The 18,944-nt window shown below is 37.2% G+C and overlaps 1 protein-coding gene across 3 annotated transcripts in view; it reads left to right on the forward strand.

Moving 5' to 3' along the window:
• Positions 1–16,820, forward strand: part of LOC143021560 (glycoprotein-N-acetylgalactosamine 3-beta-galactosyltransferase 1-like) — an 18,061-nt gene extending 1,241 nt beyond the window's left edge. For all 3 annotated transcript variants that reach the window (XM_076179164.1, XM_076179171.1, XM_076179179.1), the window contains exons 2-8: positions 6,492–6,651; positions 7,765–7,840; positions 8,041–8,158; positions 8,517–8,760; positions 11,887–12,022; positions 13,246–13,406; positions 16,534–16,820. In XM_076179164.1, the coding sequence (XP_076035279.1) occupies positions 6,492–6,651; positions 7,765–7,840; positions 8,041–8,158; positions 8,517–8,760; positions 11,887–12,022; positions 13,246–13,406; positions 16,534–16,764 (1,126 nt within the window). In that variant the 3' untranslated portion in view covers positions 16,765–16,820. The remainder of the gene's footprint in view (positions 1–6,491; positions 6,652–7,764; positions 7,841–8,040; positions 8,159–8,516; positions 8,761–11,886; positions 12,023–13,245; positions 13,407–16,533) is intronic.
• The last annotated feature ends 2,124 nt before the right edge of the window (positions 16,821–18,944 follow it).

The following is an 18,944-nucleotide window of genomic DNA, read 5'->3' on the forward strand; positions in this document are numbered from 1 at the left end:
ACACGCGCACAGCGAAACTTGACTACGAAATTAAGGTTGCCAGACAAGCAAGATCCAACCCTAAGGGCTTCTTTCATCTTTACAGAACTAGACATAAGGAAAGGATGGGCCCAACTAAAAACGACGTAGATACCTTGATAGATTCGGAGGAAAAAAATGAGCGAGGCTGTTAATAAAATTGTTCTTACGGTAATAACAAAGGAGAGGTATCTGACTGCCTCCCGATCTTCAGTGGGGAGAAGGGAAATAGACTAATATCATAGTAAGGAAGAAAAGCTCAAACAGGTTGATAGACTTAAAAACTACAAAACCCCCGGGTCCAGATGAAAAATTTCCGAGTGCTTAAAGAATGTAAATTTTATATCAGCGACCAGTTAACGGAAATGTTTGGTAAGTCGGTAGACACTGGATTCGTGCCTATTTCTTGGGGGCAGGCAAACGTTGTTCCGGGGTTCAAAAAGGGTGATAAATCATGTATGCACAACTACAGGCTAATCAGTTTCACGTCAGTTATAGGTAAAATGCCAGAATAAACAAATAGCTAATAGAAACAAAGATCACACCGAGAGACATCATTTGGTTCGTGACTCACAGCATGGGTTCACCAAAGGTAGTTCATGTGTAATCTTCTGTTTACACTAATGTCTACAAGGCGCCAGATAACAGTGATAGTTACGATGTTATTTAACTTGACTTTATTAAAGCGTTCGACAAGGTGCCCCACTAGAAATTACAAAATAAACTCAAAACCCATGGCATAGGAGGAAAAGTGTTTGAATGGATTAAGACATGGATCACTGACAGAGAACAGCGGTTCACCATAAACGGTGTAATATCCAAATGGGGATGTTACTAGTGGAGTTCCCCAGAGGTCGGTTTTGGGTCTCTTATTGTTCATTATGTATATAAACAGCTTGGACAAAAGAAGTATTACTGATGTTAGTAAGTTTGCGGACCACACTAAAATAGGACGCCAAATTAGGTAAGGAGAAGACGCCAGGATACTGCAGGAATATCTTAATAATTTGTTCACATGGTCGGTAAAATGACAAATGGACTTCAATATCGCAAAGTGCAGTGTGTTAAACGTAGGTTTACACAACCCAGAAAGCAGATATAGCTTAGATAACACCTTATAAGGGAAAGCAGAGTGCGAGACTTGGGACTACTAGTGAGCGTCAGGGATAAAAGTAACAGAGCATTAGGCAAGATCTAAGAATATAAGGTCTAACCACTTCCGACCGAATTTCGAGGGAGTTGGCGCAGCGAGCCCGTGAACGTCACTTGGCTGTTCAAAGTGGGGTTAGCGGGTCCTATAGCTGTCAGTTGAAGTTGGTCCGTCGTTCGAAAATGACGTCGCCTTCGCTCGCACCGCTCCACTCAATTATTTATATTCTGACAAATATTATATAAAATATATATATATAATATATATAAAATATTATAGTTCCTGTCTATATATATGAATATATAATATATATGATATATAATATATATATATAATATATAAAATATTATAGTTCCTGTCATCCTTGGCGTTTCACAGTTTTCTTCAATGTATCACAAAGAGAAAATGGACGCATCTAAATGACGTCAGAAGCTGCGCAGAACTACTCCAGCGATTAGACCTCTTTACTTAGACCTTGGTATTAGGTTTCAGTGTAAGGACGGTTACGAATAAAAATGCAAAGGAAATTATCAAACTATCTGGCGTTAAACCAATCCTTGACTATGCGGTAAAATTTTGGTCTTCGTTCTAGAGAATAGATATCGTTTCACTAAAATCAATAGAAGAGAATGACCAAAATGATACATGGGCTTAGAAGTTTACCTTACGAGGGCAGGCATAGTTACCTTAATCTACACTCTGGAAAGACGCAGAGTGCGGGGTTATCTAATAAAGGTGTTCAAGTGGGTCATAGGCTTTAACAAGGATGATGCGGACAAGGTCATCAAATCAAGACAACAGGGCAAGACTTGCAGTAATAGAGTTAAATTGGACAAATTCAGATTTCAGGCGAAAATAGGCAGGAACTGGTAGAGTGGTCAACTAATGGAATAGACAAAGTAACCATGTAGTGAGTGCTGAAACTATTGATTATTTCATGAGAATGTTAGATACGTTTATGGATGGGGATAATAAGTGGTAATGGACATGGAACTGCCTAGTGTAGGCCTTATAGTCTCCTATAGTCTCATTCTTATGTTTTTATATGGAAAATATAAGATGATTTCAGAGGTAAATTTGTTATTTGGGTATACCATGTTTGAGGAAAGTTTCCCTTATGTAGAATAAGTTGCAAGTTATAATAACAATGATGATAATGATAATAAAAACATGTAGCAGGATTAATAATATTCAATATCTGCTTCATCCAAGGGGTTGCCGTAGATGTGGTTAAAATCGTCTGGCGGCAGCCAAAGTTAAAGAGGAATTGACAACTGGTGAGGAAGGGGGTAATTGACGTAGTAGGCTATGGCCTGGTGGTCTGTCATAAAGATGAATAAAACATACTGGCGGTAGATAAAAAAAAAGTGCCACCCTGTACGGAAGTAATGAGAAGTCTACGGTCATCGTAAGCCATATTTCGTCACGATGAAAGAAAATCAGGCCTCCTTTTGGCAGATTCTTATTTTCAGACAACTTTCTTGGAAAGTTGAAGGTTGTCAAGTACTCTTTTCTGTCATAGCTGATTTTGTAGTTTCGAACAATGTCATATTCACGTCTTTCTAACACGAGGGGGTGATTTTTTTTTTTTTTTTTTTTTTTGTGAGAGAGTATAGGGGGGACTCTTATGTAAATTAATATTACGGAAGATATTTTTTTTTTCAAGATAAAGGTACCTCTGGTGACATGTGAACCTGGTGCACTCCTGAAAGTCGTTCCATTTGTATCTCCATTATCACCTTTACTGAATAAAGTTAATTATTCGAAATATTTTTCATGTCGTGTTCTAATTATATCTGTTGGTTGATTACCAAGCCAGGTAAGAATTATGTTTATATTATTTCTTTATTTATTTTTTCAAAGCTGACTTGACTTTAGACGCATTTGATATAAACATACTAATGGTAAAAGTGAAGGTGGTTGTATCTCCGACATTATCACCTTTACTGAATAAAGTTAATTATTCGAAATATTTTTCATGTCGTGTTCTAATTATATCTGTTGGTTGATTACCAAGCCAGGTAAGAATTATGTTTATATTATTTCTTTATTTATTTTTTCAAAGCTGACTTGACTTTAGACGCATTTGATATAAACATACTAATGGTAAAAGTGAAGGTGGTTGCATTTTTTACAGAAGTAGGTATAACTAAGGATCACAAAGAAAAATTATGACGACAGGAGACCTTATGGTCCAGAACTAGGTCAGGTGCGAAAAAAAATAGATAATGATAAATGATAAAAACAAATAGATGAATAATGATAATAATAAATCAACATAAACAATAAAAATGATAGGAAGTAGATCAAATATGTGACAGGTATCACAGCATATTGTTTAGGTGTTTATCTAAATGACTTTAAAATTCCAACTGTACCACATTGTACTACCTCTGCAGGAAGTTTATTCCATTCATTTACTACACGGCTGGCGAAGTTGTTTCTACCCACTTCCAAATTAAATCTATTTTATGATCATTTGAGACCATTATTTCTTGTCCGATTCGTGTTCGGTGTGAACATTTTGTCACTTTTAATATTGTCAATCCCAGAATCTTGAAGACCTGTATCAAATCATCCCAGAGTCTACGCTTTTTTAGGAAAAATAGATTCATATATTTTAATCGATTTTCGTATGATTTATTTATGATATTTGGAATCAGTTTTGTGGCTCGTCGTTGCTCTTTTTTCCAATCTGTGTACAAAACCTTATATTTGTGTTAAATTGCATTTGGCACTTTTCAGACCATTGCAGTAGTTTATCTAAATCTTTTTGAATATCTAATTGCTTTAATTAAATGGTCATTTGCCATTCCGCACATTTTTGTATGAGCAGATTTGAAATATATATATATATATATATATATATATATATATATATATATATATATATATAATATATATATATATATATATTTAAGTCCGTGGTCTATATACTATGTACTATAAAAAAGTGGTCCAAGAACGGAATCCTAAGGGATTCTACTAGTAAAAAATTTCCATCTAGTTTTGCCATCCAGAACAGCTGTTTACAATCGTTTAACCAATTACTAGTCCAGCTTAATAGGCTACCACTTAATTCGTGTGAAGCTAATTTAGCAAGTAGTCTTTTGTGCGGGATATCAAAAGTCCAGATATATTAAATTAGTAAATTTATCTTTTGTCATAATTTGAGATGATTTTGTGGAATTCGAGAAGGTTAGTCACGCATGAACCTTTCAGTCTAAAATCCATCCAGTATAAATATTTGTCACTGTTTTTCGTAGGTGTTCGTGAATTATAAAATGATTGCAGAAATAAATAAACAAATAAATAATATAAAATAAATAAAATTGAGGAGTGGGTTTCTGACTCAGTGTAGCGGCACATTATTAATTTCTCGCTAGCATGCTACTCGCTATTGGTACTTGCTTTGCTAGCAAACTTGAGCATCCGTCCCATAGGGAATATTTTGCTGATGACTTTTCCGTTAGCAGCTAAGTAGTCAAATAAAAGAAATGAACAACAACTTCATATTTTTTTTAATGCTTGAACATTTTTAGTGATAAGTAAAGATAGAGCATAAAAATGAAAAAGCATATTCATGCTTAATTCCATTTATATTTTATATACAAATTTGCCGTTGATTCTTCCCAACAATTTATACAGTTTTCACAGTCGTTCTCGTTTTTACTCCTCGCTTGGGAGTGTTGCCATTTGACAAGCTTTCAATGAATCACAAATACCGATGTAGGTGTAACACAACTCTGTCGAATTAGTGTCCTTTTATAAATTTTATGTATTTATTTATCATTATTCATTAATTTATTTGTTTGTTTATTTGTTTACTTATTTTAGTCGATCAGATCTACATACGGTAATACAATGTCGTTCATGATTAATGGATTTCTTTTATAAATTCAGTTTTTAATTCCGAACAGATTTATTAACGTTTCATTTATTTCTTATTTACATTCATTTGTTTGTTTCTTCGTTTATTTGTTTTGTCTGAAAACAGCGGCGGCGCCAGGAATTTTTAGTTGGGGAGGCTAAGGGGGCTGAGCAAATTTTTTGGGGGGCTAATAGTAATATGATAATACACATATATTATCCTCATTTCAGAAGGGGAGGGGGTTAATGGTTGGGCTAGCACTGATGGCTGACAAATCTTTAGCGTTGGGAATTAAAAATTCTACTTAATAAAATTATTTCAATGAGTGTTTTAAATTTTCAATTTGCTCATTTCAGTTGGGGGGGCTAATGGGGGGCTGGCCACTTTTTTGGTGGGGCTAAAGCCCCCCCAAGCCTCCCCCTGGCGCCGCCACTGTCTGAAAACTATTGGTGAACTGGTAAAAGGCAACTTCACGCTGTCGTCTTTGCTGACCACCTTTCCCTCCCACCCGCCCCTCCCCCAGCAAGTAACCGAGAAAATGCTCAACACTCAACGGGTCAATCTACCGCTGCATCATCTTCGTCCATCAACCCAAGTGTTGTTGCCATCAGGCACCTTCTGTTGACTTGTGTACAGTAACGGATGCGTCGATTCGTTTGCGTTACATTTATCTATGAAGAAGAGGTGCACACATTGCTGCGGCCGAAGCCGTCAATTTTGTCGTATCAAGGCGCTTTAGGGACTGTAAGGCAGGTAACGGTCACTGCTGAGTATCGGAGAGTAATGCGGGACTTGAACATACTTTTTGTGTGATTCTAGACATGTGGCGATTAATATCTTGAGCAGGATGTTTTGCCCTTTTGCACCATGGTAGAAAAAATCCTTAATTAAATCTAGTTTGATTTTATTTTGTTAATTATTGTTTCATTTTATTGTATTTTAATGTGTTGTATTTATTTTATTTTACTCTTTTCCACTGCATGTCGAGATTGTAAGAACATGAAAAACTAGTTTCATTTCATCTAATCTAATTCTCTTCTATTGTTTAATTTCGTTTTATTTAATCTTATCTAACTTAATTTTGTTTTGTTTAAAAATATATTTTCTTTTCTTTTTTATGTATGTCAAGACGAACACAAGTCATCTCGTATATTCACGCAATATATACGTTTTGTCTAATCTAATCTAAATCTCTTCTACTCTATTCTATTTCTTTTCATTTTGTTTAATCTTATTTTATGTTATTTTATTTAAAACTATGATATTCTTTTCTTTTCTCTTTTGTTTATGTCAAGACGAACACAAGTCAGCTCGTATGTTCACGCAATGTGTACATTTTGTCTTGGCTTCGGCATCGGCGTCTTTATATTTTATTTCGTTTTATTTAATCTTATTTGACTTTATTTTATTTTTTTAAACTATTATATTCTTTTCTTTTCTTTTTTGTTTAAGTATGTCAAGACGAACACAAGTCAGCTCGTATATTCACGCAATGTGTACGTTTTGTCTTGGCTTCGGCATCGGCGTCTTATTGAACTTCGTCGTCACGGTCTCTTGGGATGCCTTCCAAGGATCACCAGCCCCCAGTCGGTGGTACTCATCCGACAGGAAAGTAAGATGACACCAAAACATTCATAATAAAAAACAAATACAATAACTTGATAAACTAATTAATAAATACATCATAAATATATGAATAAATAATAAATATGAATAATAGTTACAACCGCAATGGTCATAATGAAAAATGTAGCCTTAGGTTTTGATTAACTTGAAATCCGCTACCCCGCAGTGTTTGGCAATGGTTCTCATAACCCAACTTTCCTTATGTATAAAAGTAGGGAAAATATTACTGATGTTGGTAGAAATCTAGGGCTTAGTCCGGGGACAGTGTGTCAGCCCCTCGGGGCTGCACCTTCAGGAGGTGAGGAGAGAGTGGGTGGGTGTGGACGGGTTTTGTAGATGAGCGAAAAAAAAAAGATTATAATAGAATCCCTGATCCAATCCACGCTGGAATATGCAACATTGTGCATTCTCCACATAAGGCAAAGAATAAAAAGTAGATAAAGAAAACGCAGAGAATTGCAGTGTCATCGGAAGAAGCTACAATAATGATAAATGAAAAAGAAATAATAATAGAATATACAAATTCCAAAAACTCTTGCAATAACTTAGAAAATAGTATTGCTCAAACTAAAACAAGCAATTTCAAAGCTAGTTTTTATGTTAGCTGAAAATTTAAGAGAAGGATTCCACGAGTCTAAATCCTTTTCTGTGTATTACTGGTATATAATCACACACATTCAGTTTAATAAGATTTCAAAGCAACGGTTCGAAATGGTTTTGATAATGTATCTCCGTCGTTATGAGATAAAAACTACCTATTAGAGAACCAATTAATTACAAAATCTTTAAAACATTCTTTGAGTTATATATTCTGTAATTTATCAAATTAATTTGTCACTGGTTGTGTCATTTAATGTATATAATGTAGAGATTTTACACAGGGCTGGTGAGATGCTTTTAGATTAACGTTATTATACAGTACACAATGTAAAGATTTTTTTTTTCTTTTAGAAATAAAATTTACATTTCTAATAATGTTTTCGATGTGATAGAACATATTTTAAGAGTAAATGCATATAATGTTCTTAAAGTAAATGTTATATATTTTTTCTTCTAAAGTAAATTCTGTTTTCCTTTTTTTCATTGGTATCATCAATAGGGCGAGAGTAATGAGCTCAGAGAGGAAATAGACACGAAATTCGATGGGCTCCATCCTTTTGACGTCATACCGCCACGTAGGAAAGCTCCGTTTTCTGTCAAGTTTAAAAAGTTTGCTCATGAATGATGGACTGAAATAAGATTCTTCTTACCCCATGAACAAAAACATTTATGACACTAATATGATGGAGAATTTAATTCACAACTTTTAAAGTAAACTTTAGACAAATTGAAAATTAAGAAATAATGTATTTCGGTGTTTGCGTGTTTGATGCAGGTGCTGCGAGCCAGCCGCGTATTCTCTGCTACCTGCTTGTCGGTCCGTCCACGCACCACACAGCTCTGCACGTCAAGCACACCTGGGGCCAGCGATGCGACAAGACTATTTTTTTCAGGTACGATAGTGTCTGTTTTCTTTAACCTGAAATTTCTGGGTCGTCACAATTCACTGTCAGTACAAAGTGATTTTTTATAAGTCACGGGATTAGGCCATGTTGAGGTGCTAACTCGAGTGAATACTGTACCATATTTCTTCCATGTAAATTTGCCATAGATAATGACCTCACTGAAATCGACCAGGTGTGGGGAACATTTGTGCAGTTAAGTGCCGTTTGGATCTCTAACATTATTCGCAGTGCATATATATATATATACATATATATATATTTATGTGTGTAATATACATATATATGTATATATCTATATATATATATATATATATACTGCTTTTTTTTTTTTTTTTTTTTTTTTTAGCACGCGCCATGACGACTTGTTAGGGACGGTTATCCTAGACGTCCCCGAAGGCTACAGCGTCCTTTGGGCCAAGAGTATGGCTGCCCTCAACCACCTCTACAGAAACTACAGCGACTACGACTGGTTCCTCAAAGGAGACGACGACACCTACGTCATCGTCGAGAACTTAAGGAAATTTCTTGGGACGCGAGAGGCCGAGAATCCCGTCTACTTCGGCGTCAAATTTCGGAAGTTCGTGAAACAGGTGGGCTTTCTCTCTCTCTCTCTCTTTCCCCTTTATATATATATATATATATATATATATATATATATATATATATATATATATATATATATATATATTCATTCCATTTCCCTTTTCGCTAATGGTTATTCTAACTTCGCGGCAAATTTCGTCGTGCACTGGTCAGTCTTTTCACTTCGTGAGTATATTTTTCTTCGGGTTTCGTGCCAGTGAGCAAGATAACGTAATTTTTTAATCCGCTGAAGACGACACGAGTGTGCGAATGTCGTTTTATATCGACTTCTGTGCGTTTAAGAAGTCACCTTTCTCTTAGACTGGCACAATCGACTCGAAAAAATCACACACATTATATTCATCGACAGCCGCAGATGGAACAAGTGTAGTTATTATATTATTTTTATAATTTTGTATGGTTTTTTTTTTCTGAAACGCACATGGTGAGTCAGGTTGGGAAGGGAGAGCAGAGTTGAAAACAAAGTCACCTTTCGGAAACGAGACTAGAAAATAGGTGTCATGACATCTGCCGCAAGGATAACACAGGTGTTCCAAATTCCCACCCCCACCCCATCCCAATATGGCGACCGAAAAAACACTTGGATTCAAATATTCAAGTTATTAAACCAAATATTGCAACGATAGTCTAATCAATATCTTAATTAATCCATAAGCATTAGATTGGACGTAAAGATAAATGATCAATGAAAAAATCTTATTTGATTCATGAGATCCAAATATGATTGTGAATAATGAGTTCATTTTACTGTATTCTTATTAATATTGTAACTTATTATTATTACTCAACATTAGTATTAATATATCCATGTGTATTTAAGCATATATGTATCTACGTGTGTGTGTGTGTGTGCATTTACCTAATTGTAGTATACAGGAAAAGAGCAACGCTCGTAGAGCCCCGTGTGTGTGTGTACCCCATAAAGATGTTTTCTAAACACTAGTTATCCATCTTCCTCCCCCACTCCCAGCCGATTGTGCGAAATTAACTTAGCCGGGTACGATTTCATTATAGAAGTAAATATCTTTGTTCTGTAGCGTTCATTCTAGCTTAATACTTATTCTAGGCATTTAGAAAAAAATCGAAGTTATGTGTGTGTGTGTATGCAGGGCTTTCAAATAACCGTGAAACAAAGTATCCAAAATTATCAATGTGAGAAAGGGAATTTGAGGACAGTGCTTTCGTATAATATGTCCTCAGACGTATATTTACTGTCATACGTCTGAGGATGTAATTATACGAGAGTTTCCTTTCTCCAATAGTAATTTTGCATAATATATATATATATATATATATATATATATATATATATATATATATATATATATATATATATATACACATACATATATCTGGTGGCTGTCAGAACTAACGGCCCGTCACCGCTTTAACTATGCCTCTCCAGATGGTTCTATTTTGTGCCAATTCTTTCCAATCCTATCCTGGTGCCATTTGTTATACGCACTTACTCCACGTACCCATCTGCAGCTGGGTCTCCCCCAGTGGTCGTCTGCCCTGTATTCCACCTTCTGTCGCTTGTCTTGGTCGTCTGTCCCGCCCACTTTGCTCTCCTTGCCCGCGCTATGGTTGGCTAGCTTGATCTCGGACGGTTGTGCCTGCGTTTCAACTGTACCGAGGATTCTTCGGAGGATGTTGTCTTTTCCAAAGATTCCAGTCTCGTCTCTCTCCGTTTTGCCAGTGACCACGTCTCTCTTCCGTACAGTTGGTTTTATATTCTTAATTCAGTTCTTCTTCTGATGCTTCTACTTTTCGTTACATATACTCTCAACCCTCGAATTAGCGGACTTTCGATTTTGCGGACAAAAAGTGTGTCCAGTAGTAACAGTGAAATTACGGACGAAGTCCGTAAAATGAAAATTTGTCCGATAGGTGTCCGGTAGTAACGGTCAAATAGTACCGGACAAAGTCCGTAAAATTAAAATTTGTACTATACTGTACATATGTAAATAGCAGCAAATAGATTTAAGGTGAGAAATGGTCCAATTTCTTCTTCATATGTAATGTACATCATTATACATATATAGTGTAGCTTTTTATTACATATCTAATACGTATGTGCACGCCGAAACCTAATGGACAATTTTATACGTAACGGACTTATGTCCGGTATCCAGTATTGGTAACGGACGGATCCGATTTTCAAATAACGGACTTTTGCAAATAATGGACAAGGGTCTGCACGCATTTGTCCGTTAAATCGAGGGTTAAGCGTAATAGGACACGATAACATCTGTTTCCTGCATATATTCGTTAATTTACTTCTAAGTCAGTTTCATTTATCTCACTGACAATAGTCCCTAGCTACTTGGACTTGTTCTATTTCTTTGCATTTAGCGATCCGACCTGAAATTGTCTTAGTGCCTGATTGCCATTTCTACACAACTTCATAATTATATATATATATATATATATATATATATATATATATATATATATATATATATATATATATATATATATATATATATATATATATATACACACACACACACACTCATTCCCCGTTTAAATGGACCTCTATTTAACGAATATCGGCAGCAACGGACAAAATCTTTTGCAACCGACTCAGTCGGTACTTCTCACACTGGGCTTCCACGGTCTTTACCAAATTGCAAACCTATAAGAATGTTAGACATACTGTTGAAATATTCTTTGAGAAGTCCAGATTTCTGTAAGCGATGTCATGTTGTAGTTATTGAAACGGAGGTTGGAGGTAGAATGTGGGAGGAAAAATATCCCAGTGTGATAACCCGTAAGTCCCAATTACTGCAAAGTTGTGGCAGAACTGTACACGAGCCAATTTATTCATTTATTCTTACTGTATTATAGTGTAAACTTACAGTGTACAGACATTTCACACTCTCTGACTGGATGGTATGCTTGATTAAATGTACTGTACTGTATTATTCCTCTTTCTTTCGTAATGTAGTTGTTGATATTAGCCACTAAATAGTGTCAGTAACTGCGGACAATCGGCATTGACTAATATATATATATACTTTTTCTCCCACTCGTTGAGATATGTACACAAACTCGTCCGCATTTGCATCCTTCCTACTTTGCCGTCACTCACCATTCTCTTCCTCCGCTAGGGCTACATGTCGGGCGGTGGCGGTTACGTCCTGAGTAGAGAGGCCCTTCGGCGCTTTGCTGAGGACGCGGTGAGGATCAAGGACCAGGAGAAGTGCCCCAACAGGAGTACCAAGGGCGCTGAGGACCTGCAGCTCGGTAAGAGGAAGGAGGATGTGGAGAACATAGTTAAATCTTTCCCCACTCCTGGTGGAAGCGAAGTGTCAGTAGTGTGGAATTAATTTTATAATTGGTTGATGCTGTTTAAAACATACGGTGGTGTTAGGATTTTGTTCTAATTTCACCGGACGGTGATTTTGAAGAATGAAGTCTAACATCACATAAAGATAATTTTGGTAATATTTGTTATTTTCACCGTACTTTTTCAGTTTTGATTAGGCAAAAATTGTCTGTGTGGGTTAGAATAATTATTGATTAATTCAACTAATGATACCATTGTAATAGCGGATTTTGGCGGGAAGATTTCCCGCCAACGACATAATCCGGCAGCCATGTTGGATCAATATTTCAAAATAATAACAAATAAATATTAAGTTTATAAGGAATCCCAAGTAATATGTAATAAACTCGAAAGTAATCAGCGAAATAATTGTTCACAAAAACATAATCGTTTTGTGTAAATAGTAATAGTTTACATATGTAAGTATCATATGTATTCCCATATGGGCTTCGTATTGAAAACGCAAGTTTTAACGCAGTCAGTAATTTGGAGACGAGTGTTACCCTCACGGACCAGAGCAACGAAGATTTTTTTTTTTTTTTCATTATTATTTTCGTCATTGTGTGATTCGCCACGGTCTTGGATCACAAGTGTGTGTGTGTGTGTGTGTACGTGCGTGTGTGTGTGAGTCACCATGGTCGTTGATTGACAGCGATTACCCTCCCGGATGAGAGCGCACGTGCACGCGGAAACACACACCATCCCCTTGCTCAGGGAAGAAAGTATCGGTTTGTAGTATCAGTGAAACCTTTTCTACGACTAGAGAACGGCGCGATCTTGGCACTTATCGCATGGAAGATCACAACGCTATCCACTACATCAGCAAGCCGTGTGTGCGTGCATGTGTTTGAGGCAATCGGCTTGATCGGGAAAAGGGCATATTACATATTGAAACATATGTACACTAGTCACTGTATAGAATAAAATCTATCGGCACAAACTAGTAGTAGTAATACAGTAAACCCCGCCTAAGTCGGATCAATTGATGGGAACATTAACACAAGATATCCGAGATATCGGGTGAAAAGTCTAATTTATCGTTCCGCCGCCTTTCATATACAAAATAATAATGATAATTGTACATCTTTTATTCCACACATAATTACAGTACCGTTATCATATTTATTGCTGTTTTTTTCAGGTTTGTGTTTGGAGGCTGTTGGAGTGAAGGCGGGAGACGGGCTAGACGAAGAGGGCAAACCCCTCTTCTTCTCCCACAGCCCCACTTCTTTGTTCTACAAAGTAGCTCTCATCAACAAACTTCACTGGTACTGGCGCTACATCTGGCATAAACACGAAGTGGTCAGTATAATGGTAGTTTTATTAGTAGTATTATTTATTTTGTCTATTTTTATTTCTATTTTTACACCCCTACGGATCAGGGTTACTCAGCAGTCTTTTATGATTCGGAGACGAATCTTCACTACAATGATAGCTTTGGATATTACTGACATATTTGACCATATTCTTAGCAGGACGTCGGATATATCAATCTTCCCTCTGTCCATCTTCAATACGTGTCACCACCCTCGCCTCCATCAGGTGCAGCCCCGAGGTGCTGACACTCGGTACCCGTGCTCAACCCAAATTTTCTTTCTTATGACTTTAAATACCCTCCCCGTTTTTTTTTTTTTTTCTCCAAACGGCGACAGCTCCAACATTCACACAATACAGACAACAGTCAAAAGTGTCTTCCCAGAGTGATCTGGTGAAGGGCCCAAGGACCGTTGCCGAGTACTGCTGGGCGTTGGATTTCAGCCCTTACGTAGAGCGGGCTCCGTTTAGTTACACTCTTGCTCTGCCTTCCAGCACGTGAGAATGATAGGCACATAGTTCTAGAACCCACTGACGTCACGTGACGTCACATCACCACGTCACATCACCTCATCTCACATCACGTGACGTCACATTATCTCATGTCACGTCACCTCATCTCACACAGTCCACCCAATGCATCATGAAATCAACTCAAGCCAAAATCTCAAACATCAAAAATGCATTAATCCTACCTCTACAAATAATAACAATAATAATAATAAAAGCATATTTGGATCACAAATCAAAGAGAAATCACTTCTAAGACAGGCAAGAATTGTTCTGGTGCACGCCACCGCCCACCAACAGACATCAGCTGCCGCAGAAGACACAAAGCACTCGAAACTACACTGCCCTACACTCCTTCCTAGCCAACAACACTATTTCTCTTCAGTGAGTGACTTAGGAGCTTATACCATGGCCGTTGGCGGTTCCTGGGGGTCGCGGATCTCCCCCAAGAGAGAACTGGCTCGGAGGATTGATGGGTTGATTTATAGATTTATTAATAGCGTGATGACCCATTGAACTAAAGCCCTGATCCTCTGTCACAGAATCGTACTATTGCATCTACAGGACAAGTTTACACTCGTTGGGTCCCGTCCCTGCATCATGGGTCTTGTGGACCGTCTCATTCAAGTTATTCCACAAATGGACGAGTTTTGTGTCTTTATGTCCTTCAAACATCCTTTCTTCTTCAGTTTCTTACCATCTTCATGTGTGACTGAGCAGCTGTTTCCTTCTACTAAAGACAATTATCCAATTATTACATCAATGAGGGTAATTAGGGGGGCCGGTTTCCACAGACTTCATTTAAATATTTACATGTATATGCATGAGCCCTTGTCCGAATTGGAGGGCACAGCTGTAGGGATTATAATTCTTAAGTGTTAGCGAAAATACGCATGAACTGTTGTGGGTGTACTTTAGTATAAATGGTGTTGTTGGTTTGGTGGACGGGTGAGATTTGATTTGGTCTACCGTTATCTGCATTTCAAATAGTTGTGATGATGTGATGCCGAGACACTTTTTTTAAAGAAGTTATTTACTGTTTATTATTTTGTTTATATCTATTTATTTCATTTTTTTTTTTTTTTTATCAATTTTTGCACGAATGCACTGTCGTGGGCAAAACTGTTTTGGACGACCATCTTGAGTGATCCTGTGACAATGTTTATATATTTATTATGTACGTATACAGTACATATCAATTTATCCTTATATTCATCTATATATTTTATATATTTATTTATTCAAGTATTTCATATATTTGTTTTTGCACAAATGTATTGTGTCGTGGGAAAACAGTGCATTTCACACTTTAGTCCGTATGACGCAAGCGTAGCATCCTCCCTTGTGCTGAGACGCCTGGTATGCTGGTTACGTGTGATCTATTGCAGTTCCTTGCAGATGCTCGAGACAAACGTTGAGAGGTGTGGGGCAAGTGTGCCTGAGAGGTCCCAATGATGAGGCTGAAGGGCGGGTGCGGGCTCGTGGGCGTGCGTGTGGGCAGAAGTGACGATGAAGAAGCACTGTGTATAATGTAGGAAACACTGTCAGCATTCCTTGCGCATGCGCGTCACCTCCGCGACCTGCATTCTGTCTAATCACGAGATGCACAATACCTTTCGTTGTCGAAAGGATGTTTTACAGTTGAATGGAATAGCCTGGGTGTGCACTTGACCTGAAGAAATGCAGAATACGTGATCACTAGTCCGAGACGGCTACAGGTTTGTACCCCACACCTCTCCAAGAAATCGTAAGAAAATATATCAGAATAATATCAATATTGGCAGTAATGCCCTGATAAACAATGGAGCAAATATACATTAAGTAAATTTGTATTGATAAATATACTCTATACTATCATACTTTACGATAAAATTTAGTTTACTACTTTCCTATAAGACGTTGAAAATATACTTTTACGTCATAGTAAAGCCACCATACTCTAGAAATAGCCTTCCCCCCAATTTTCTAATTCCTGGGATCGCAGTTGATATATATTCTGTTTTATTATGAATACTACAAAAATATATCATGTAATCGCTGGATTGCATTAAATATGTAGCAGATTTTTTACCACGAGTGCACGGAGAATATTTGTCGTTTGATTTTGGCAGACTTGGTTTTAACGCCAGACGATTTGGTTCAGCTGCGCAGTTGGTACCCCTGAGGCAGTGCAATGCAGACGATTAACGAAGGGAGACGGAGCGAAATTGCGTCGGTTGTTTTTTAATAACGTTTTTTATGTGCAGGATGTATATTTTGCATCACTGGTTTGTATATTTTCATTAATGAAAGAATATGGAACTGACAAAGTGGGTATTCGTAATGTCTATTATCCTCCATTTCCTTTGACCGTTGGACGCGACGCAAATTGTTTCAGAATATTTCAAATCGATCGTACTACAGGACTGATGCCTCAGTCGGGGAGAATTACGCTGTCACTCCACTATATTACTGACATGCTTTTATTAACACAATCATATACAAACAACATAATTACCACATGATTTATTTACTTGTTTGTATGTGTATTTGTTTTACTTCTCTGCATCAGTTCTGGACCGAAAGATGTGTCGTCTTGCATTGTCATTTTGTCTTTGATATACAGGGACCCGACTGTTGCAGCATCCACCCCATCAGTTTCCACGAAATAGACCCGAGGATGATGTGGACATTAGAAGTTCTACTTTACAGAGTCCACATACACCGAGAACTCCAGCCTCCACATTTGAACTATTCCACCTCGCCGGTTCCACCGACTGGGGAAACGTCCGTTACTGTTCCTTCACGGTCAGAAACCCCACTGAGCTCGAACACAGCACCGCCTGATAGATCATAGAAACAATTGTGTAACTTCTTAATTATATAATTATATTTTATTTAGTATTTATGTCATCAGTTGCATCATTATCCTTTATCGTATCAGCAATATTTTTGTCAAATGGTGAACTATTTCTGGTCTCTCGAGTCATCCAGGAAGCTTTGGAAAAAATAAGCAACATTTCTTGGCCGAATTAAACAAAACTGAGGAGTTATCTGTGTAAGCTCCAAGTCGAAATATAAACATTGCACATTCTCAGGTTATTCTTAAGCACAAAACATTCGACTGAATCTTGAATGAGAGATTAGTTGAACATCAAAATATTAGATTTCACAATCCAAGTAGAAATGGATGTCGTCCCTATTTTTTTATTTTTTTTTGGGGGGGGGAGGGGTCTCTACCGCTTATATTTAGATTGAAAAAAAACTATCTTTCCAAAAACATTTCTTCAAGTAGAATATAAATGTACAATTATATTTCCATTATGCTTATTCCGTTCTTGTCAAATTTTGAGTTTCAAATAATTGCATTTTCAATTGGTATGTTTATAATTTAGACATAATAAAACAATATTCTTATAATAATTAGATTGAATATTTGACAGATAACCCATATACTTTATATCTTTCCTAAAATCCATGTATTTCTACTTTATAAAAACACAAATAAGAAAATTGACATTCGGAGATTGGTGACGTCATGTCGACGATGGTCGCCCACTTGATTTTGTTTTTCACCGTTTGGTGACTAGCGCGGAATTGCATTTTCACCAGAATAGCTTCTACCACCACAGACATTTCAAGAAATGGAACTGGATAGAAACCCTGGTTATTACTAACGAAGTACTAATATATATGTGTGTGTGTACATACATAGGATACATGTATGCATAGCACGTGTGTATTAACAATACATATACTTGTTCCCGTCAGCGTGCGTGCGATTCACCACGGTCTTGGATCATATGCTAGACTCGTGATCGACAGCTATTACCCACCCGAATGAGAGCTCGTATGTGACCCGGTCATTGGGCTATGGTGTGGCCTTAACACACACACACATACATTTTTGCTCAAGAGGGTTAGTAACAGTTTATAATATCAGGGAAAGACCTTAAGAAGGAACCTCAAACGGTAACCACTACATCAGCTAGTCGTGTATGCATGTAAGTATGTGTATCTGTATTTGTGTATTTTACCTAGTATCTTACGGGAAGGGTAGCTATGCTCGTGGTGTCCCGTTTTTGTATCTCTCAGCGTCTAGTTTGCTTTTAAATTCGAGTATGGTTTTTGCACACACATTTGTTCTGTGTCAATGTGTGTGTGTGTGTGGAAATCCATGACACTGTAATTCCTGCACAGTCATGCACCGATCGAGGATAGAGTGGCCGCCGGGAGGGAAATTGTCACAGGTGCAGTCCTGAACTGTGGTATTTGACATCACCTTTATTTCACCTTGATATTTGTCCTCAGACGGTCAACGATACTGACCATGTGTACGTATGTGTGTGTGTGTGTGTAAAAGTGTATGAATGCGTTCGCGCGTGTCCAGACATCCATCCCTTCACTTGACGTGTCCGGAGCGGAAGGATTGGTTCAAGTCACCCCTTCAATTGTAGTAATATATATATATATATATATATATATATATATATATATATATATATATATATATATATGCAGAAAGATCACTGAAAACAACACGTGATCCACAAATTTTGCTGGTAACCACTAAGGAAATCGGAAGAAAACAGTAATTCCCAAGCGTTTTCGTGTAATTCACATCTTCATGTTTTCCCTGAAGATGTGAATTACACGAAAGCACTTGGGAATTACTGTTTTCTTCCGATTTCCTTAGTGGTTACCAGCAAAAAAAAAAATATATATATATATATGGAGTCAGCAAAAGGGATGGGGGTTAAGATATTGGGGCCATATGGCGAGAAATTCACTTAAATTGGTGACATACAAAAATAATCAAATAATAAAGAGCAAAGTAGGTTAGTAGAAGAGGGAGGGGAGGGGGTAGAGGAAAAAGAAAACAGGAATAAAAAATAAACATAAATATAACTAAACAAATAAAGAAAGAAAAATCAGATCGCTTACGCAGACACGGAGTCGGCAAATGTTAGAGAGGAAGAGAAATAAAATCAAATGTGCGTCAAGGACTCGACCCACCCCCCACCCGCCCACCCCACT

This window comes from Oratosquilla oratoria, chromosome 3 (genome assembly GCF_046742065.1).
Source record: "Oratosquilla oratoria isolate Oo_2021 chromosome 3, ASM4674206v1, whole genome shotgun sequence".
Classification (NCBI taxonomy): Eukaryota; Metazoa; Arthropoda; class Malacostraca; order Stomatopoda; family Squillidae; genus Oratosquilla; species Oratosquilla oratoria.